Here is a 23348-nt window from a genome sequence, read left to right as displayed (position 1 = left end):
TGCTAATTTGTTGTCTCACCACAATGACAAAAAGAGCGGGTGCCACAAATGCCCAGATGGCTCCATTCGTCAGTGACAGCCAACAGCTGAGAAAGCAAGGACAAGGGGCAAGGGTAAAAAAGAACAAAATGCTATAATGCTGTAATGTAAATCTGGAATGACGTGTAGTTACTGTTGAACGAAAAGCTTTTGAATGACATTAAACACATTGGATGGTTACAATTTCTTCCACAGGTGATGTCATTCTTATGCAATACCACCGAGCTTTGAGGGAATAAAATGAATTTCATATAAATCACAGGACTTCATTTTTTCAAAGTGCAGGTCATACTAGAACTGGGCGATATTGACATTTTTTTTTTTTTTTTGACCAAATGCATCAATGTCGATATTGCAGCGATACTGTAGGGTTGACTTTTGGTGCTTTCACAAAATCTTAACACAATGACAGCTCTGATAAATAATCACCAATAATGTGGATACAATGAGTGGGTAAAAGCAAATAATTAAACAGCTAGAAAGTCTGGTAAGTTCAGAAAATGACATCACTTTACTGTAATGTAGCCTTTAAAACCAGGAAATGCTTGTCATATGACGATATCCAAAATGTAAGACGATATCTAGCTTCATATATCGATGTCGATATAATATCGATATATTGCCCAGCCCTAGGTCATACTTACTTGTCAACCTCGCCATAACTGTTCAGAGCTGATGTCATGGATACCACACAAATTACCAACGGAGAGCCTGATGAGAAACAAAGAAACACACGCACACGTTACACATTCACTTAAGATGTCACACAGTACCCATGACTGGATTCACATGCTATGGGGCCCTGTTGGCAGAAATGTGATGTGGGGCCCTATTGACCCACTTTTTCTTCAACTTTCTTTGCACTGTGCATGTACCCTGTACCTTGCTGTGTTTAAGTACCAATCAGGTACAGTCCTTCATAACATATCATTTGCTGTATCAATTAGTTTGTGGTTATTACAGTATATCAAACAAAAATATATTTGTGAATATGCATCAAGTACAGTTGGTTCCTTCCTTATAAAACCAACTTTTTAAAATGCATTGTTTACATCTATGTTTGCTTGCTGGCTATCTTCCTCCCCCTTGCATTTGTTAGCATATTGCTAAATTGTAATGCCACCAACTGTACGCTTGTGCGTGTGTATGTGTGCCATCACAATATAAACAAAATGGGCACCCACTCTTAAAAACCCTGCTCCATAGCACTACTTGTGGTGAAAAACTCCATGGAAAACTCCTACAAAACAAAAATTGACACAGACTAAACCTGTGGACCTGGGCCCGAGGCGATTGCAGATGGGTTAATCACAGCGTTAACACAAGTCAGCGCTCTCACATTCTTAGATCAACAAGACTGGAACCAAAAGAAATATTTAGGAATCATCTCAAACCACCTAATAGACCTAAAAGGCTTTACATTATGACACATCGAGGCCCGAACAATGATTATAACATAATTCACGCGGTATTTTAACCTTCACTGTGTCATCTGGAAGTATGCCTCAGTTAATTTTAGCAAACAGCCTTGTGGCCCTTTTAAACCTTGTGACACTCATTATATTGTCCAACATGGCAAACTCCAGCCATTGTAGCACCTGTCTTTGCAAACACCTTTGAACTCCAGGGGTGGATTCATTTATCTGCTGTGCAAATAATTGCTAATTTCCCTGAAAAAAAAACAACTATATACTGCTATACTACAAGGAAACCTTCACTTTGAAGGAGGAAATGAAAGAAAAAGTAGTCAGCAGCCGCAATTAATTATAAATCGAGTATTTACTTTTTATGTATAACAGCTATACTTCTAACTGTCAGACTCCAGCATTTAATTTGTCGCTCGCCACACAAAATGAAAAATCATTCTGGATTGAAGAAAGGAAGTAATAAAAAAAGGGATCGTTTTTCCACTGATGGGTTCAGCATGTGAAGGAGAGATTCTGCATTCCCCAGCAGCCACAGACAGTATACAAATGTCCCAGATTCCTTTTATCTGTACATCAAACTCCAGTTCACTCAAATCAGAGGAGGCAATTGTTATGCTGGAATGCAACTCCAAGCAGATTTATTCAACAGGGTCAGAGTCGCTTACTTTTTGTAAAGGACGTTTGACCAGTAAGGTCACTTAAAAAAAAAAGTGACCTTACCGAAATAATCATATTTGTAGTAATGGCCTGGCATTAGGTAGAGGCGGGAACAATGGGTGAAATTAGGGATGACAGTGTATTCTTGAACACACAAACAAGAAAATGAGACACAATAAATAAGACAGGTATCTTTGTTATATTCTGAAGCCAATATGGCAGATATATCACCTGTGTTTTCCATCTAATAGTAGTAATTAAAGAGTGCCGAGCAGACCTACCCCAGCCAATGCCATAGTAGTAGAAGTGCTTGCTGCCCTCAGAGCCAAACACCTTGACCACCATACTGTAGAGGTGGAGGCCCTCCACCAGCATCCAGGCAAAGGCGCTCAGAAAGAAGAAGTGAAGCAGGACAGCCATGACTTTGCAAGGCAGCTGGGACAGGGGACAAGGCCTTTTACCATCAAAACATTCACTCCATTCTTTTTTTATGTATGCATTATTATTTTTAAACGGCATTTATTTAAATTTTAGATGTATTACCTTTAATTATAGAGTTTAATCATTTAGTGGTTCTTTAACTTAACCACATTTTACACTTACAAGTGTTACACAATCTCTCGTTATTATTCTAATAATCGGAATATTATTAGAATAAATGACAAGGCACTAATCCCACCAACCTCACCACAATAATCATCATTCATTTTATCACTCATCATCATCATCATCATCATCATCATCATCATCATCATCATCATCATCATCATCATCATCATCACATTTGTTTCTTTATTGTCTTCAACAAACTGACAGGAAGGCTGGCTCCGTTATTGGCTGCAAACAGGAGACATTTGAAGCTGTGATGGAGAGGAGGTTACTGAACAAACTGTTATCCATCACAGATAACCCCCCCCCACACACACACACACACCGGTCCAACAGCAGAGCACTTTCTATAAGAGGCTCCGTCAGATTCGATGTTGCACCGATTGCTACAGAAAATCATTCCTACCACAGGCAATACAACTTTTTAACACTTCATCACTGAGTGTTAAATAAGATTCATATACATCACAATTCTGCACTAAGTGCAACTTGCACAAACATAGGTTTTACTTACATCTTTATAAATACTATTTAAAGGTGCAGTAGGTAAACCTTATAAAACTAACTTTCTGTCATATTTGCTGAAGCTGACCCTATGTTCCAGTAGAACTACATGAAGCAGGTAATTAAAAATCTATCATTATTGACATTATAATCATCATCAACAACATTATGTGTACTGTGGATGTACCGTGCCCGGGTCGAAGCGAGCGCTGATGAGCAGTAAGATCTCAGCCACCAGGATGGCGAAGGACAGGTTGGCGTGGATGTGGTAGCGTTGGTTACGAATGGTACTCACTGACCTGCAGAGCAGCAGCATCACATTATGTTGTTCTAGTACTTTGGTCATTTTGGTAATACAACTTATATAAAACATAAAAGTTAATAAATGTTTTAAAGACAGATGCGAGGTAAAGATTGTTAAAGTGATGATACTCACGACAGAACTGCAAAAGTGACCAGAGTGATGGCAAGACAGATGATGGAGATTGAGCAGCCGACATAACCGATGGTTGATAGTGCCACCCTGTGGCCAGTAGTGAGCTGTGTACAGAGACACATCACCATCAACAATGGACAAGACAACATGTAAAAAACATTATTATTTTTGCCGACATGGTGGGTCGGTACATTGTATCAAGAACGCTAGAAAAGCTAGTTTAGCCTGTTTTATATAGCCTGTATCATTAGCCAGGAAATTATGTGTAGTTTATGATGATGAACATAATACTGGCTCTCATTAGTATTTCTCAGGCAGACTACTCTCCAAGACTGGGCACACTGTCATAAAGCTTTAGCAAAACGGTTTAAATCCTCCTGTGTAAAGAATAAAACAAAGATGGAATCAAAACGTTTCTAGATGAAAAGTATTCACACATTATGTGTTTTTTTATTTATTTTACATGATGTTTAGATTAGTTTTTGATGGAGGGTTTTTCACCGTAAATGTGCAGTCAATTACTTTTTTTGTTATGATTTTGGGAAACGCAAACTTATATTGTCCAAGAAGCTTAAGAGTGACGGACTGTGTTTCTTCATATGCACGTATCCATGGCATACGGCCTCATGCATTGATGCTGTTTTGGAGTTCGGGCTATTTTGAGGGGTCGGGTTTGATTCTCCATTAACTGTCTTCACATGTGCCTTGTCATTACGAGGGCAGAGGAGTCTCAGCCTTCCAGAAAAAGGGATATGTGGGATATTCCCAGGCAGCTGAGGGACGAGGCAGCCCACTAATTAGAGACTTGCTAAGGGAAAGTATAGCATCAAATAGACTTCTGCTCCTTAAATACAGCGCTGGCCCACTTAGCTGCAATAAGAAGTCCTCTTTTCTATTTAAAGAAGCCATTGTGGATGCTGACCATACTCCCATGGCACACATTCTTGGATAACAAAGAGTTAGACTGTGGTGACAATGTACACATGTTTAGCATTCCAAATTGCTCCACATTTATGAGTATGAGTGCTGGGTTTTTGTGGGTGGGCTATAGGGACCTGGAAGACAGGTGTGATGAAGGTCCAGTACATGGGTTTAAAGCTCCTTTAGTTATCACTTATCTGTACAATACATTGTTTATGTGAATGTCACTAACAATAAAGAGATTGGAGAAAAAAAAAAGGTTTACTAAAATACTGTGCAGGACTGTGTTCAGAGAAGAGAATGAGAATCATCCCAGATGTTTTAAGAGGACAGTCTTTTGGAGAATGGTTCAAAGGGACAGTTCTCTTGAGAGAGTGTAGTCCTTGCGAAACGGACCACTGACCTGTGCAACAACCCAAAAATACCACACTTAATCATGGTTGTCCGAAGTACTTAAGAACCATAAAACCACCAGCGAAACCGACATTGGGACTGTGTAGGTCTGCTTACAATTGACCTACAGGGAGGAACGATAAACTGTCCAAAAGACTGAAGTGGGGGCTTCGGGTTGGTGGTTCACTGTGTGGTTAACCAGTGCTTCCTCTCCAATTATGTTCCTACAAATGTACTTATTTTGTGACAAAGACACAGAGGAAGCCACCCACTTTTGATTATGGCTGGGGTAGAGGAATACACTTTCCTCTAAATAGTAATGGGAGGTTTACTGTTACCTACAACAGATTATACAGTATTTAAACGCATTGTGTCATAGCAGGAAAAGCACAGGTGTTACTAATAACAATAACAATGGCTCCATTCTATTCAAGCGTAAGCCTTGACAGTTTTAATAATGAGCTGGCATGCCAAATACCAGGTCCATGGATGTATTGTAAGAACTGGACACCGGAGTTGATGATGTACCGCTGCCTCGATCGGTTAGTTAGTTAGTGCTATTGTGTGATTTCGGTGTTTTAAAGGGTTAGTTCGGATTGACAAATGCTCCACTATGTTCACCGGCTACTTGCTAACTTTGCCTGTCTGCTGTCAGTTTATCAAAGCTTTTTTTTCCCTCTGAAAACAGCTGCCTGATGTGATGCATTGTTAACCCTCTGAGGTCTAAGGGCATTTTTACATAGCTTCTTAAATTGACCTTTTTAAGGTATTCCCATACAACTAATCCCCATCTTTCATATCAAAATGTTCAGGACAAACTCAGCTTTCCAGATAGTGACGCCCAATGTTTTTCTAGAGCAATGTGTAAATAGATAATTTGGCTCTAAAGCTGAAACATTGATGTTTGCTTTTTGAAATTCCTCAAATCTCTTTTGAAAACAAACCTTAACTTATGGTGTGTTGCGCGAATTGTTTCGGTGCTTGAAATGAATTTGCCAAAGTCTTAGGTTATATAGGTGATTAAAATAGTGAATAAATGTCTGAAATGAAATTTTGTAATATCGCTTTTTGAGTGGGAGTTTTGCCAAACATCGTTTCGGCGCGCCAGTGCCGTCTTTCGTTCGCAGAGGGTTAATATGCAAGAAAAAAAAATGGAGTAGCTAAATATCCTACCTTTAAGGGCACCACTTGCATAAGTATGGCAAAGTTGGTAAGGTGGTTGCACAAACACACAGAGTATGTCATGTTTCCATCTGAGCGGACACAACCTTCGTTGGACCATACTCCCTCTTTTGAACTGAAAAGGATGACAATTAGGTATTATTTACAGATACAATATACATATTTGTATTGTTTCCATTGTTTCTGAATTTACCAGGGCAATCCAATAATTCACATTTTTCTTGAGCTTCAGGGCAAAGGGGAATAAGGAGAGGAAGCCTTTGAATCCAAGCATAAACACACTCCCTTTTTAAAATGATTTATGCTTCCTTAATAATGTTTTGGCTCCATTTATCAGATCAACATTTTTTTTTTCACCAGAGGGCTGTTGCTCAAGATACAACAAACTGAAACATGAACACATGTAACACATGTAACACTGGCTGTTTTTCATTTGAATAGGGAAAAGGGAAGTACACTTATTCCAAATCATTGGTCATTTCTTAGAATTTAAAGCCTTTAGACTTAAGCAAAGAACCTGCAATGAGTTGACAATCAAGATACAAAATCCCTTTGGCTCTACATCTGAATGAATAATTGAGACATGCTGCATTTAAATCACGAACACAGACCCACCTGTAGTCCAAGAAAGCACAGTAGAGGAAGACTTTATTGCTCTGATTTAGGACTTGCTCTTGCTGTTCTTTAGTCTGAAAAAGAAAAAGAAAATTGAGATCTCTTAATTGTGAGTATGTGCCATAGGAAAACATTTGCTTTTGGATTGTACTGGCTCATTAAATTACAAGCAAAACTCAAGCAAACCTGTTCGGAAAATGTGCTTTGATCAAGAAGCGACGTGGAATATTTCAGACACAAATCAGCAGCATTCTTTCCTTTGTGATCTTTGGCTCTCTTTCCATGCATATGCTCAAAAGAAGTATCAGATCTTGATATATTAGCTACAGTAAGGGTAGAAAATGCTGTATATTTTGCTTTTTTTTTATCCCTCTGAAGAGGAATAAACCTCATTATTTTTTTGATAAATGCTCTGATGACAATTGTATGTTCGTGCAAAACCCAATAAACAAAGTTTAAACCATTAAATAAAGAGTAAAACACTTTACAAATTCTGCTTATGATACAAAATAAAGACACTTTGTTGGTGCTTAAATGCCAATAAAAGACTCTACAACTAAAGAGGTCTGACATCATACTAAAGGACAGACAAGACGCCGATCGACACTCAGCAAAGGTGATTATTACACTGAGCTAAAATCCCTGCTGTCTTCAAGAATCTTATTTGATTATAACTCACTTTTTCCGTGTCATTCCTTAATATGAGATTTGGAGTCCCCGGAGACAGTGAGCTAATGGCTACAGTGCAAGAATGCAGTAATTGGGGCTTGGCCCTGGTTTCAGGTCAAACCACTACCCTCCTCAATCTGTCATCTGAAGAAAACAACACTTTCATTGGCTGGTTGGGTGTATACTGAGAGACTGCACACCTCTTCTCATTCCCCAAGTCTTGACTCTCAGACTGAATAAGTGTATGATTAGATGGACTGCGTCTGCACTATTTCCTTCTGGAAAAAGTGAGAGAGAGAGTGAAATTGACACTCAGGCTGTCTGTTTCCTGGCCCATAGGCTCAGTGATTCATATTGAAAAGCATAGCACAATACGTTGACTTTATTGTGTAACCAAATCGTTGCTCTCATTCTGTCTGTTTCGCACATGCAGCTCTTTAGTCATCACTTATTGTGACCCTCGAGATGAATGCAATGGATGGATATGCATCTGGCCCATTAGAGTAGGCAGCACAATGGGTCCAAGAACCATGGGAGCGCCGTAAATGCAGCCCGTCATCACAAGCCGGCGTCCAGCTTTGACGAGCTGCAAGCAACCCCGTGGGTGAATTTACTGCTCCCCTGTGGGCTTTAATAACTCACATTGCTTGTTGGGTGTAAATGAAAGCAGATGGAAGAAAGATAAACTGCCATTGGCATACTGTAAGCCTTGCTTTACAGTGTTGAATTTGCTCTCTACAATCACTGACCCTTTAATGTTCCTGTGCAATGAAGGAAGACTAATTATCCACATTAAGCACAAAATGTGAACCCTTGTTCTTGGGAAACAATCTATCATTATCAAACCATCATATGCACCAGACAAGCTAAATATACATTGACTAACAGACCATCACACATTTAAGGAGTGCTGTTTGGCCACGCTTCCTCTCTAGCAACTGTCTGTTTGTGGTACATCCAGCGTGTGTTTTCCAATTGATATCTGAGGGGAGGTGCAAGAACCTGAAAGTTACTGGGTAAGTGTTAAAATGCACTTGGAGATCTGGCCGAGCTTTGTGCGCACGCCGTTCCCTCGGTGCCCTGAGGCCTCCGCCACCAGCCAAGGCTGGAGCTGGAGCTCCAAGTCTTTATTAATAACAGAAGGCCAGCAAACATCGCCTTGGAAATCACTTTGAGCCTTGTAAGGAGAATAGACGTAGAGAGAAAGAAGAGGGTGAAAGCTAGTGACAGCAGAGTGATACAGAGTGACAGGCTGATAGAGGAGAGGGGTCAGAGAGAGAGAGGCTGATAAATCATAGAAAGTCAAGGTGTTTCTGGCGCTTCTATGTCGCTATGTCCCACTTGGTGCAGCTGTCAACCACAGCTCCATCTACAGGGATTACTTTAACCCCAACTACTTTAACCTCTACCTCCACGGTAGTGAAATACAAAACTGTCAAAAATCTAGGGCAGCTCATTCAATTTTGTCAACTCATCGATTAGTTGATTGTAAAACTGAGTTTCTCCACAAAGAATCATGCAAAAACTTTTAAAAAAAATTGTGTTAAATAGAGAAGCGCTCATACGTTTCTTGGCAATAAGTCATTCAGCATGAAAAAAAAGCATTAAACATGACTAATCGACCAAAGAAACCTTAATCGACTAGCAGCTATTAGAGGTGGAAGACATATTTAGATGTACAACAATGTGAAAATAATACATGTTAATGCCCTGCATTCATAATTTTACTTCAGTAAAAGCACATAAGTATTATCATAAATTGTACTTATCAAAGATGAAAAGAAAAAGAAAAAAAATGGCCCGTGTGACTGATGTATAATCTCATTGGACATTATTAAATTGTTACAGTTTTTGCACGCGTTGGAACTGGAACAAAGATGTTTGAACACATTACACCTGTCCTTAGACTTTTACACTGGCTCCCAGTCAAGGCTAGCCTGGTCCGACCAGACTAGTGGCCAGACTTCTTTGTCCAGAGAGTCTGGCCTCTCTCCATTGACAAGTGTTAACTGTTGTGTTAAAACTATTGGATCTGCCCAGAGCCACTCTGGATCTGCCATAACCAATCGCTAACGTTTGGTCGTGACGTATATCATGCGCATGTGCAACAAGAAGGGAGACTGACAACAACTTTCGGCTTATATTTAGCATTAGCATCGCTAGCGTTAGCTTTAGCCAACTCCTTCACCACTAACGGAGCGAGCTGGAAAACCAAACTTTTCCGGAACCCCGTGGGGAGGAGGGCCACAACATCATGGCCACCAACACAACTCAGCAAATATTGTTCTTGCTCGGGCTTTAACTTCTGGATATTCGGCAGCGTTGCTGCCACAACGGACTGAATGGCTTCGCTCGCATCTTTCTAGCACACGTCCTCAACGTCATCGTTCTCAGCCACTCCCTCTGTTGGTTGATGCTGATTGGACCGCCAAATATTTGGCCGGAGAAAACACAAGAATATCCCGCAAACCCAGACGGAGTACTGAAGGAAAATGAAAATTGAGCGGAAGTACGTAGGAGGGCGGAGCCAGGCTAAGTCAAGGCTAAAATTGACTTTAAGATTCTGCTCCTAGTATATAAAGTTCTCAATGGCCTTGCCCCTCAGTATATTAGAGACATGCTCGTTAGATATGAACCAGCAAGAACCCTCAGATCCACAGGCAGTGGTCTCTTAACCATCCCTCGCTGTAACTCGAGAGCTGGGGAGGCTGCTTTCTGTGTCTATGCCCCAATGATATGGAACACCCTGCCCGTGGAACTGAGAGAGACTTCCACACTGAACACTTCTAAAAACAGGCTAAAAACCCTGCTTTTTACAAAAGTCTATGAATAACTGAGTTTGTCGTCGTTCAATGTTAATCTTTAGTTTGTGTATGTGTGTGTGTGTGTGTGTGTGTGTGTGTGTGTGTGTGCGCGCACGTGCGTGTGTGTTCTATACATGTTTTGTATATATTTGTATATATTTTACTCTATAATTGAACAAAGTTTTATTTTATGTCGCTTTTGTACGAGGCACATTGTGTTACATTAACTTGTATGAAATGTCCTATAGAAATAAAGTTTGATTGATTGATTGATTGATTTATCAAAAAGCATATACCCATTTCCCTAAACTATTCCCCTGTTTTGACAAATGATTCAGATTTGTTGAACTGCAAAACACACAAATCCCTTCGTTTCTCATTGCCTACACCACTAGCATTTAATATTGACAATTTATAAATTTGATCACACACCAATCACACCCTTCAATAGATAGATAAAAGGGCCAGAGTCACTTCATTCAGTTTTGGAACAATGTACCCAGAGAGACATCAAGGAGGGAGGCAAGGACACCAGAGAGGAGGAGGAGGAGGTGAAGGAAGAGGAGGAGGTGGAGGAGGTTTTCGAACATCTTTCTGCCTGCATACTTTTCCTTTCTAAACCCGATAGAGGAGGGTTTTTTTCGGCAAGTGTATGACTGAGAACTGTGTTCACCTCCTCCAGGCGATGGATGAAGCCTGCCTATAGACATTTCAATTGATGCGTGCCAGGGGTGGAGCAGGCATGCAGGAGGAGAGCTTCATTTTGACCTGAAGATAGGACGTTTGGGGGAATTGGGTGAGTTATCGATTTCCGTTTAGAGTTTTGAGAAAAGGAGGCATCATTTCAAGAAATGTGTTTAAGCAATCAAGAAAAACAGTAATAGTAATGCATAATGTTACCATTGTAGTTGTTGACCTAACTATTTTACATACAGTTACAGGTGCAGTGGTCCTCATCCTAGGGGTCAGGCCTCCTCCAAAGGGTCATAAGATAAATGAGGGGTCCTCAATGATTAATGGGGTAAGGTTCTGCTAAATGTGTATTCATTTTTTTCTCCACTTTTCTCTGATATTTGCTTTTTTTTTTTACAAAATATTGGATAATTTTACCTCTTTGGGATTCAATCAGATTTAAAATGTAATAAGTTTAGAGGGTGGAAATCCCTCTTTGGTGGAAATGCTTACAACTCACAGACATCTGAAATGTGACAAGAGGCCCTAACTAGACAGAGATTCCGTTTGTAAGGGATCACAAGCCAAAAATGTATTATGTAAAAGCAAGTAGAATATAAATGTTGCCGAGTAAAAGAGCAAAATATTTCTCTTTGGAACGTAGTAGAGTAAAAGTAGAAAGTAGCGTAAAAGGGATACTTAAGTAAAGTACAAGTATTTCCAAATTATGGTACTAGAGTGAATGCACTTAATTACTTTCCGCCACTTTAATACATGGAGTGAGTCTTGGGGTGTTACTAACTAGGATTTGGGTTGAAAAGCTGCAGGAGGGTATTAGAACTGTAAATCATGATGCAACTCTTTTAAAAGAGAACAAACACTCTTAGCTGCCAGGTCATCAGTGTAACACACGTATAACATTATTGTGTTTTCAATAATAGATATTTAATGGTGCGTCCTAATGACTTGCTAATGAAAACACAACCCTACCAGCCATTTACACCGCCACACCAATCAATTGTGATTGGGAGCAAAAAGCCTCAAACATCAGCACGAGAGCCGCTGGCTGCCGTCTGATGTGTATATGCCTCTAACCCAAAGCACACCTCATCCTTTCGCTGTTTTATAACTGAGTTGAGCCTGTTGGATAAAACGTCGAGGGATGAAAATAAACACTCTCATGCATCACAAAAGTATTTAAGCCGCAGATGACACGCAGAACCCGGCAATTTGTATGCATGCATGCTTCTCTGTCCTCGTTGGTGTCTTTCAGACCTCCCGTGACTGGCAGAGCTGGAAGCCGGAGCCTCGCTGTGGTTGAGCTAGCTTCAGCAAAACGCCGACAGCATATTTCTCTGCAAATCCCTAGACATCGAGCAAGTCTGGGCTAATTTAAATCTTAGCTTTTGACAGCTGGTTCTCAAGCGGGGCACAAATCAAGAAAAGATGGAGAAAGCTACACACCACCTATCATCCTTGTTTCAACAGTCAATTCCAAACAGACTAGGCTAGTGCACACACACACACACACACACACACACACACACACACACAGACACACACACACACACACACACACACACACACACACACACACACAGGTTTGTGGCACTATCTTTGTGGGGACCCGTCATTGACATAATATATTCCCTAGCCCCTTACCCTAACCTTAACCATCACAACTAAATGCCTAACCTTAACCCTTACCCTCACCCTAACCATAACCTAATTCTAACCCTAATCCTACAACCAAGTCTTAACCCTCAAACAGCCCTTTAAACTTGTGGGGTCCAGCATTTTGGCCCCACAAAGCTGTCAGGACCCCACAAGTATAATGGACTCCCAGTTTTTGGACCCCACAAATATAGTTAAACAAACCCACACACACACACACACACACACACACACACACACACACACACACACACAAACAGTTATGTCTGAAATGTATTGTTGTATGTATGTATGTATTGTTTATTGACGTTTCACCGCCAGCATTTCTGACTTTCACAGAACATATATATTCTTTTTTTAAATCACCATTATGTACAGTATACTATGCTGTAGTGCAACCAATTTACCAGAAGTGTTACTGTTAACAAACTCAAATAGAGATATAAAAAACCTATTACCTACAGTTACAGTGGACACTAACATTTACCCAATCTTATCTGAGTTCTAACTGAAAGAATATGGAATATTTAGCATTCTTGACCTTGAGTTTGGAAAACAGTAGTTTGACAAAACAGAGTCTTTAGTTTTTGGTCCATTTACTTGCGTTTTCCAGAGCTTGATATTAGCTTAAGAACATGAGATGCACTTGAACACTACATAAAAAGAGCTAGTGAGTGGACCTTGAACAAATATGAATTGAACAAAGTCCTGCACACACCCACTCATTCCACCCAGCACTGGTACAAGAATATGCAGCCCCAAGAGCAAAAGAGCAAATAAGTCTAAATACAGGCTTTGGTTATGCTAAATTTAAAAAGCAGGAAGAAAAAAAACCCGACACAACAGTGTGAGTGAATAAGTACGCGATCTTCTCCTTTTCCCTTACACGTTCCAAATATTTGAGAGCAGAGAGCCAGGGTGTAATTTGCACTGCACGTTCTGCATTCGGTATAGATATCACATTTTAACAGTGCAGTTGTCAGCAGGGTCCATACCGGCATTAAAACACATCAGTCACACTCTACACAATGACAAAACATTATTTAAAGCTACCATCATCTTCTGTTTTTGTGGAGGTGTACAGTACAGTACAAATCAACAGAAAGGCTAATGTAGCCAGGTTTTTGACAATGGCTAAATTGTACAATACAATACAATACATGACCCCCCTGAAAAAAAAAAAAAAAAAAAAGCTACATTAACTGCTCTTAAATTTAGTAAGGGAAGGAAACACTTTATTGCAGTATGTCTGGGAAAGGCATACCAAGGTATGGTGTAACATTACTCAGTCCAGCAACCACAGCTCAAAACTTGACCTGGAGTTTGAGGAAAACCCTGCCCATTGAACCACCTTAAGGTCAATACATAAAAGCATCACACTGACACAAACCTGAGTCCATGCTGCAAAACACAACTGGCCTTGAGTGAGATCATGCCTCCAGAGGAAATGTAAGAAGACATGCAGCTGTGGTCTCAACTCAGTCTCTGAGGTAGACACAGAAAAAAAAAACGAGACGTGTTGATAGGTATGCAGGCAGGGTGTGAGGAAAACTGGGGACAATAAAAAAGTTTTTGATAAGGTGAGCGGTGGACGTTCACAGAAATACCGTACTGTGTCTATTAACTGTTCAAAACAACACATATGACTTTTAGAAGTCAACTCACATGACAAGGGAGAGGTTCTCCATGCATAAATTCATGTGTTCCCCCAAGGCTTTCAAATGAGGCCACTGTAACATTTCTCTGGTTTCTGTAGGAACATCTGTTAGGCGAGGGGCTGTATTTTGAGCCTTTGCAGAGAAGTTTTAACGTGTACATGAAATAGTACATAAAATAGAAAAATTCACATCTGCCGCTAAAGTGCTGCCCCCTTCCTTATGGCGCCCATGTTAAGCAATTGTGCTGTTCACCCAGCACACGCCACGGAGCTCCGTGAACAGCTTGCAATCTGGAGCGATCGTTTCGACGCCTTGTCTTTTATTTCCATGAATCGCGACCGAATCTTGCATGAAAACACTCTGATAATCTATTGTAAACGAAATAGAAGCCATATTATATATAATATAAATGATCTAATTCTGATAAATCATCAAAAGTGCATCCCCTGCTTGCCAACCCTTTTGGTTTTCCTTCCCTTCTCCCTGCTCTTCTCCTGGAGTTTCAATTCCCCCTGATTTTTACATGATAAAATATCAAATTCATTTCATATTAGCCTCATGTCACTGCTGTTTGTGATTGTTTTTTTTCTTTCTAAATAGCATAGGCCTACTTGTTCCACACATTCAGTTGTGTCTGTCTTTTTGTCTTTGTACATCTACAAATCTTCAATCAAGTCACATATTCACATGCTTGAATTTCTCATGCAGATTTTTGTCACGGGTTTACAGAGGGTGACACACAACCACAGGTTTTTATATTTTTGTCTGAACATTATCTGAGGCCATTGAAAGAATCATATAGACAGAATCAGGACCTTTTCTACTTTTCCTCTGAGCTCAAGCTCTGCTCTGTTCAGCACGTAGCGAGAGAGGTGGTGGTCGCGAGGCTTGAGTGGTGATAGAAAGGGGATGCTGAATGGGAGGGGCTGTGAAGAGAGACTCTAAAATCTTTTGGCAAGAAAGGAATAGCAATAGCCAGCAATAGACCTCCATCTGTGATTGATCAGTGTGTGGGCTCACACAGCTTGTGTTTGTATACGTCTTGGTGTATGGATGGGTGTGGGTGGTTGGGAGAGAGAGAGGGGGACAGAGGAGAGATTTTGCCCACAAGGTTTAAGCTAGGCGTGTGCTGGGAGTTAAAAAAAGACTGGCAAAAAAAATTGTGGCAGAAAGGACTGATACCAGCATTGGCATACACAATGGGTCAAGTGTTACATAACCTTTGCGTGTTTATTTTCAAAGTTAAAGAACAATTGATCCGCTAGCTCCAACAAGTCTAGACGTCTTTCTCAACACGAGCCACCCTATTTCCCCATCTGCCCCTCACCTCCCACCAAACTCTCTTACATGCTCTTTAAATTATGGGATTGGCCGATGGATACGGCTTAAGGGAAGACTTAGTCCAGTCACTAGGTGAATATTTTTTTATTTATTTTGTTATTTAACCTTTATTTATTCAGGTCAGCAACCTCTCTTTTGCAGGAACGCCCTGATCACATGCACACATTCATACCTGGAAGCTACCCAGTAGAACCACAGTCTGATCTGCTGGCCACTGAGATGCTCCACTGGAGCGGTTTGGGTTAAGAACCTTGCTCAAGGGTACCTCAGTGGTGGTAATGAGGGAGGGACTCTTTCACATTCCCCACCCAGATTTTATCCTGTCGGTCTGGGGATTGAACCAACGACCTCCCGGTCGCTTCTTTAACCTTTAGGCCACCACTACCCCTATTATTACTTATTATTACGGAACTGACAATAATAATAAGTAATCGTGAAGTCATCTGAGTCAGTTTGATACAATTAATAATCCAATTTTCTTAAGTTTTAGTGTGTGTAGAAAAGATGTTTGAGCAAACATTTGACATTTTGGGAAAAGAAACACTCATTTGGTTTCTGGCGGAGAGTTAGATGAGAAGATTGATACCGCTCTCAGGTCTGTCTCTTAAAGGGATACTTTGTCGATTTGAATCCAGCTCTGTATTATGTTTGTGTGGGCACACATGGACGGCGTTTGGCTTTTCCTCGGTGGCGCCAGTGCACGGAGCTGCTCTGCTCAGCTGGGAGCTCTGTGCGATATCAACCTTGTTTTAGGAAAAACATGTTTTGTCCACGATGTCATGGAGAAGTACTATACTACCCACAATCCTAAGCATAACAGCGACGTCTCCCAATTGGTGGAGCTCGCTGTTACCATGGAAACCCGCGAACAGCTAGAGCGTGCTGCTACCATTAAAGTATATGATCGCCTCTATACACAGACTTGTACCTTTCTTTTTGCCATTTTCCAAATGGGCCTTTGCGCCGATCAAATGTGTTATGGTCACGATTCATCTCGTAGATGGTTGTCTTGGTTTCGTCTCTCTTAATGAAACATCAATTAAGATATTAAATGGTGAAAATCACTTCCGAAACCAGAGCCGTTTCAGAAAGTGGGGTAGTCACTGTTTAGCTTTGTTAGTTAGCTGTAGAGGTGCTGGTGGGTGGATTGATTAGTACAGAGCCGGGCTAGCTGTTCCCCACTGTTTCCAGTCTTACAGCTAAGCTATGATAACCAGCTGCTAGCTGTAGCCTTATATTTAACATTCAGATATACTGTAAGTGTTGTCAATCTTCTTATGTAACTCTCCACCAGAACCAACCATTTTTTTAAAGATTATTTTTCATATATTTTTGGGGTATTTTAGGCCTTTATTATATAGGACAGCTGAAGATGTGAAAGGGGAGAGAGAGAGAGAGGGGGACTGACATGCAGCAAAGGGCCGCAGGTCAGAGTCAAACCCGCGGCCGCTGCGACAAGGACCGAGCCTCTGTGCACATGGGGCGCATGCTCCACCAGGTGAGCTATCCAGGCGTCCCAAGAATTTCTTTAAAACTAATCATCCGTAGTGCTACATTACATCACAAATGAAATGAAATAAAAGTGAATTGAGGGACAGATAGAGGCCACCAGTGCTCTTCCAGTGCTGCCTCCCAGTTTCACCCTTTCGCCTCGGCCCTTCTTACGGAGCCGCCAACCTAACACACTGCTTTATAAGCCTGTAAAGTCAGGCCTGCTTGTCAAAATCTGTTTTTTAAATCCTCTCAGTTTTGACCCTATAAATCCACTTTGCTCATGAAATCAATCTTTCCATTCATTCACTTCATACCATCAGCGTGATGCTTTGACGGAAGAAGCGGACAGGGAGGAGGTCTCAGCCTTTTTATGTATGTATTAATGTTTAACTACGGACCCCGATGCCTCCCACCCTCCCTTTTCTCCCCTTCTTCTCTCTCAAACTAAACCTGAGTCAGACAGCTGTAATAAATCACTGAAGGTGCCAGGGTCCAATCAACACTGCAGCTGAATGGCGTGAGAAAGCATGTGGGCCTCCAGCAGCCTTGATAACACCTTGTCTGGGTATCAAACCCGCTCCGTGCCACATAAAAATGTGATAGCGGCACATCGGCTCTGACTGAGTCAGCTGGGAATGGCATGACCTCACCAGGCTGTTTCAGTGTACTCAGAGGGCATCAATCAAGACTGCAGGGTCAATCAGACACCAAGCACATGGCTTAGACCTTCAGTGAGTGGTACCTGCCATGACACAGGGTTCTCTACAAGTTGGTGACTCCATCAATCCCCAGTACGATACATTTTATCATGGCAGGTGTCAGATAGAGAAAATGGATGACATTTGGGTCTGAGCAATGACGGTAGGTGACTCTTTGTACAGAACAAGAGATGGCACACAGGACTTGTTGTTACCATGACAGCAAGAGAAGACAGATGAGAAAGCTGACACATTTCTGCTTCGGACACACTCAGTCCCCCCGGCTAGGTTTTAATGAAGTCACTGGGTGTTTGTCTACTTTCTGGGGATAAACAGAGAGGTCAGTTGCAAATCACTTACTCCCGGCCACTGAACTGGTGCCATGCGAGGAAATCTTTGAGGTTTAACTTGTGCACACAGTAAAGAGCGACATAAACAATGATGGGAAAGGTCGGCCTCATACTGTGTAAGCCGCCCTCCCTGCCTCCAAGCTAGGGAGGCGATAAGTATCCACCAGCTGCCAAAGACATTAAAACTCCAAAAATAGTCGGTTTTCGACTAAATCCAACAACAGGTCTGTGCAGCAAAGCAGTTCTAGCAAAACAACCCTTTTTCTGTACGTGATCGCAGCCAAAAGTGCTGTGTGCCAAATTACTATCCAGCTCCTAAATAAAATTCATCGTCCAAACTATGCAGCCTAAATTAAATTGAAATATGCTGGCATGGTGCATTCCAATCAGTACGCCTTAGTAATAAGTATAACAGCTTATTTGTAATGGGGTCGAGGGGAAAGAATGTAAGAAACCTGATTCATCCTTAGATCAGGGGTAAAGGCAATCCCACTAAAATAGAAACACCTTGACTCCACGGACAGCAGAGCTTGTGAGCATTTCCAGTGCACCCATAACAAAGGCGATTATAAGCCCTCTCCCATGGTGTCTGCTTAAACAAACACAGTAATCACTGTCACACGAACCAAGCCAGATGATTGCAGAATAAACATTTATTTCACTAGGGAAAGTGAAGGCAAACAAAGCAATATTACCATGGTTTCATAAAGCTGCATGGCTTTCATTTGTGCTGTTACGAGTGAGGAGAGAAACAAAATGTTTTGGTAATTCACTTCAATAGAAAGTGAATAATTCTTGTAGGACTTGTAAACTAAACAGAGCCACATTGTTGGGGGTTTGGTCGACTGCCTCATTAATGCTATTGTATGATAGTCTAATAGGATATTAACTCAATGCATATAGATGAAAAGAATGGCTTCATAATCCTGTTAGTGCAAATAATGAAAACAAATATATATACATGGCTGTGAAGAACACCACATTTCTGACTTTACAGGAAAGCAAGCTAATGCGATACACATTTTTAAGTTAATTTTCATGATGAGTTTCGACTGCATTTCCCATGGAAAACTGGCACAACTCCTGCCATAAAGCAGCAAAAGAAATATGTTGTTCATAAAAGAAAGTTATTGTTTCTTTCAAAGTGCCCTAAGCCTGCACTTCAAATGTCCATAATCAGTTTGCTTTCTGGAAGCCACATGCTCAGCGATGGAAGAGTTAGGCACTCTAATGAAAACCAAAATAGGCTTCGCTCTTTGTGCTGGTGGGAGCCCAGCTGCACACGCCTTGGTCAGTGATAGACACTTACTTTCTTACATAAGAGAACGCCAAAAATAGAGCTGATAGATTTCATATGGGGGGGAATCCGGCTACTGTAGCCACAGACGAACCATGGCCCTCTTTCCTCTGATAAGGTGGGTGTCCCACACCCAACAACAGCACCCGCCAACAGGAAAAGAACTCAATTTCCCCAGTATGACTGACTCACACAAAAAGGATAGCAGATAAAGGACATTGTATGGGTTGATTCTTACCAGGATGTGGGTGAGGACAATCTTGATGAGTGGGGCTCCAGAGAGGTTGACTGACAGCGCCGGTGAAGGCTCCACTTTTAGAGAGATCAGACAGCTTGCTACCTGGATCTTGTGATTCTTGAAATCAGCTGCTTCGTTAATTCTGAGAGACAAAAAAGAAAGGCAGCGTGACAAAAAATAATGGCAGAAATAAGAGCCACAGATAAAAGTTCAAAAGAAAGAGACAGAAAGAAGAAGTCAATAGGGACATTAAAGGGGCTGTACTCGAAATACTAAAAACACAGAGGGCTGGGATTGCCTCCACACGGCTCCCACAGACCGTTCCCAAATATGTGAAATACGTACGTTTTTTACATAGAACATAGAGAACATAGAACATAGAAGCTCGGATTACAACACACACAAAGGCAGTGTGACTTTATTTTCTGCTCAGGACGCCATTACTCCACTACATCTTTACATCGCAAATATTTGTTTACTGCTATATTATTGTTCTGAATGTTCGTATCGTAATCCTATTTAACCAATAGATTCAGATCAATCTGGGGGAAAAAAACACTTTAATCTGGTACTCATCAACACATGTGTTGACAGTGTAACACACGGGCCCGGAGCAGTAGCATTAAAGTGGGACTTTGATCAGCTGACTGTTTATATAATTAATCAAACTGACAAGCAGCAAGCAGCATTGCATCAATAGTTTTTCAAGGCAATCTGATATGTGACATTGGGATCATACAAGCATCACCTCTCTATCATGATACTGAGGGGACATTCTGACCCCCAGAGAAGCCGGGCCAGTCGGAGAGCCATATTAAAAACAATCAGTCACGGACATCTGCAAATGTGCAGTCACATATTTCACATGTTGTACTTCAACTTCTGTGAAGTATAAAGTGAGGAAAACAGATTGCTTAAACGCTGTTGTGTCATGTTCGGTTAGAAAACACTGCAGCGCGAGTGGACAAGCTGGTCCAGTATTGAGACAATAACTTAGGGGGGGGGGAGGGGATACGTAGAGCTAATAGCAGGGTGTATCAGTCAGTGGAGGTTGAGTGGTGAGATGAGAGATAGGCGAGGGGACAGATAAGGCCCGGCCCCAGGCATCACCCTGTCTGTGGTTCAGGAAGCAGGGGCGCCTTAGTGCCAGTGGACCTGATGCACCACACAGGAAGTACAGAGAGATAAGCCAGATTTTTTTGTTTTTGAATTGCTTGAATGATTTTGTTTACAATGTATTTTCCTACATAAAACCCTGGCCAAAACCAAAGTGGTATGATTGGACTGAAATAACAATATCTGACTTTTCACATTGGGTGTTGTCCCGTCCTCCTACCTGGTCTTGACAGGGCTGATCTCCTTGTAGTAGTTGTGCATGTTGTGGTAGAAGAGGCCAACGATGGTGGTTTGAACTGAAAAAAAAAGGAAGACAACATACAGTAGTTGAACGTCCTGGGCAGCGGGCTGGGAATGTAATGCAGTGCTGCTAAAATGCTCACAAAGAAGGGAAGTTAATTAACGCTGCCTTGTCGCCGCACACTGGCACCGGCAGGCTAATAGGACGACGGTATACTCGCACAAGGGTGAAAGGGAGAATGCCGCAAACCACGTGGATGTCGGGAAATCTTATGAAACCTCTACATGACTCCGCCATGAGAGCAGGAGGTCTGGTCCCCCTCCCCTAATCTGAGCTATCATCCAGTTCAGTCCCTTCTCAATACTGCAAGATAAACAATGAAATTGGAGGAAATCCTTAATGGTCCTGTTCCTCTTTTCAAAGACCCTCTACCCGGCCCCCGGCTGAATATAACAACAAAAGCTCGCTGATGTCAAACAAATGTGCGGTGTACATGCTGCAGGAGAGTTTTCAACCTTCCAAAAAAAGTTTCGACAGAAAGCCCTCCAGCAAGTTCCACAAGAGATCTTAAGGTGGCCAGTTTACTTGTACTCTCTCCTAAGGAAAAGAAAGAATAAGGAAAAATATAATAAAGTATCCAAACACACCAATGTATAGCATGCTCTCTACTTAATTAGGATATAAAACCTCCCCTTGGAGTATTTCATACAGCCAGGTATTTAGAGCTATGAGTTAATTGGTCCTGGCTCTAATGTGTCAAGGGATAACATATATTCCATTTCTGATAAGAGGCCTTTAATGAGTTATTAAAACGGTTTATTCCAGTGATTGTATGGCAACACAGTGCATGTAGCGGCCAGGTGGAGCCAAGGGTATCTGACCTGAACGCAAAGTCAAACAAACAAGAGTTTTAATGCCCACCATAATTACTGCTCTCCCTCACTCCGCTATGTGAGTCCATTCTTTTTAATGACAGAGGAAAGTGGAGAAAAAGTGCTCTCTCCTTCATTCTTTCTGTTTTGAATAAAAGGGTAACTGCCAACATTAAAGTCATAGCTAGATTTCTACGGTGCACCATAAAGTCACACAAAAGCTCTAATGGCACTCCCGTCCTACACTGTATGCTATGTTAGAAGTCCTAAATCTAAGCATAATAAATTACTGGCAAATAACAAGAGCCTCCCAGCTGGACAACTTTCTCTTGGCAGAATCAGACCACGACTAATGTGCAGTATTCACACTCAACCTAGAGAAGCTACTATTTTTTATACAGAGAATCTAGACAGGTCTGCTTTATGCATCACTCAAGACAATGTCACTGAACGTCTGTAATATTTGCACTTACACTGCATGGTGAAAGCCTCTCCAGGCACGGAGATGTAACTCTTGCCTTGTGTGGGGAAGCGGTAATGTGGCAGGTTGTAGTTCTGTGGGAATTTCATCAGAGAGTAATCTGCGGGGTTCAGAGGTTAGAAAAAGCTGAGAAAAACAGACTGAGAAGCATCAAGACACATCTGCTTTGTCAGGGGTGGATGAAAGATGTGAAGCCACTCTTGGGAGAAAGACACAAACAAGCTTAGTGGCAAACAAAATATTATGCAAAGACCCACACCCGCGAGAGGGAAAGTGGAGGGGTTTTGACCTCTTGCTTTTCTGACCCGCAAATGTCCTCTGAGTAAGAAAACTAATGATGTCAGCTTGATGCTCCATATCCGTCTTCCCTTACACAAACTACAAACATTGAGTCACCTTATGGAGAGCTGACAGCATACTGACCTGCAACAAAAGATGTTCCACCCAGAGAGATGAGAGAGTTCGGGCTGGGCTCCAGGTTAGTCACCATGTGTTCCATCACTCTGTCCACGGTCTCGATAAGACCGCTGACCACAGGGATGGACTGCTGCTAAATAATGACCCAACAGAAAAACAATCAATTCAGTCGCTGCCTTTAATATCCAGCATTGCCTTATGCTAAACTGGTGTCACATCTTTAGAACAATTTCTGTCTTTCAGACACAATTATTCTTACATTTTTCTTCACAGGTTTCATTCACAAATAGGTCAAGTTAAAGGGGCACCCGAAGGCCAATTTATTTGTCAGGAAAAAGTTGTATAATGTCTTCTGTGGCTATGAAGAGAGCTTTCAAAGGTCTAAGAGAATATCCGTGATGACGTCATCAGCGTAAAATTGTCCAGAAAGCATGTGTTATAAATGCCAGAGTTTAAAATACCAGGTAGAAAGGAACAATGAAATGATGCTATTGCATTGTAGCAAATGTGGTTTCCAGTGTTTATAGAGCTAAAAGTCAGGAT

General features: G+C 41.4%; 1 protein-coding gene across 3 annotated transcripts in view; it reads right to left on the bottom strand.

The window, feature by feature from the left end:
• Positions 1–23348, bottom strand: part of adgrd1 (adhesion G protein-coupled receptor D1) — a 34241-nt gene that overhangs the window by 2567 nt on the left and 8326 nt on the right. For 2 of the 3 annotated variants that reach the window (XM_078250183.1, XM_078250185.1), the window contains 11 exons: positions 22812–22938; positions 22381–22488; positions 21015–21090; positions 19679–19820; positions 6784–6857; positions 6160–6283; positions 3673–3776; positions 3424–3535; positions 2405–2558; positions 684–750; positions 20–86 (listed from right to left, as the gene is read on the bottom strand). In XM_078250183.1, coding sequence (XP_078106309.1) covers positions 20–86; positions 684–750; positions 2405–2558; positions 3424–3535; positions 3673–3776; positions 6160–6283; positions 6784–6857; positions 19679–19820; positions 21015–21090; positions 22381–22488; positions 22812–22938 — 1155 coding nt within the window. The remainder of the gene's footprint in view (positions 1–19; positions 87–683; positions 751–2404; positions 2559–3423; positions 3536–3672; positions 3777–6159; positions 6284–6783; positions 6858–19678; positions 19821–21014; positions 21091–22380; positions 22489–22811; positions 22939–23348) is intronic. The other variant, XM_078250184.1, reaches the window with a different exon arrangement.

Source organism: Sander vitreus, chromosome 5, assembly GCF_031162955.1.
Source record: "Sander vitreus isolate 19-12246 chromosome 5, sanVit1, whole genome shotgun sequence".
Lineage (NCBI taxonomy): Eukaryota > Metazoa > Chordata > Actinopteri > Perciformes > Percidae > Sander > Sander vitreus.
This window is presented reverse-complemented; position numbering and strand designations above follow the sequence as displayed.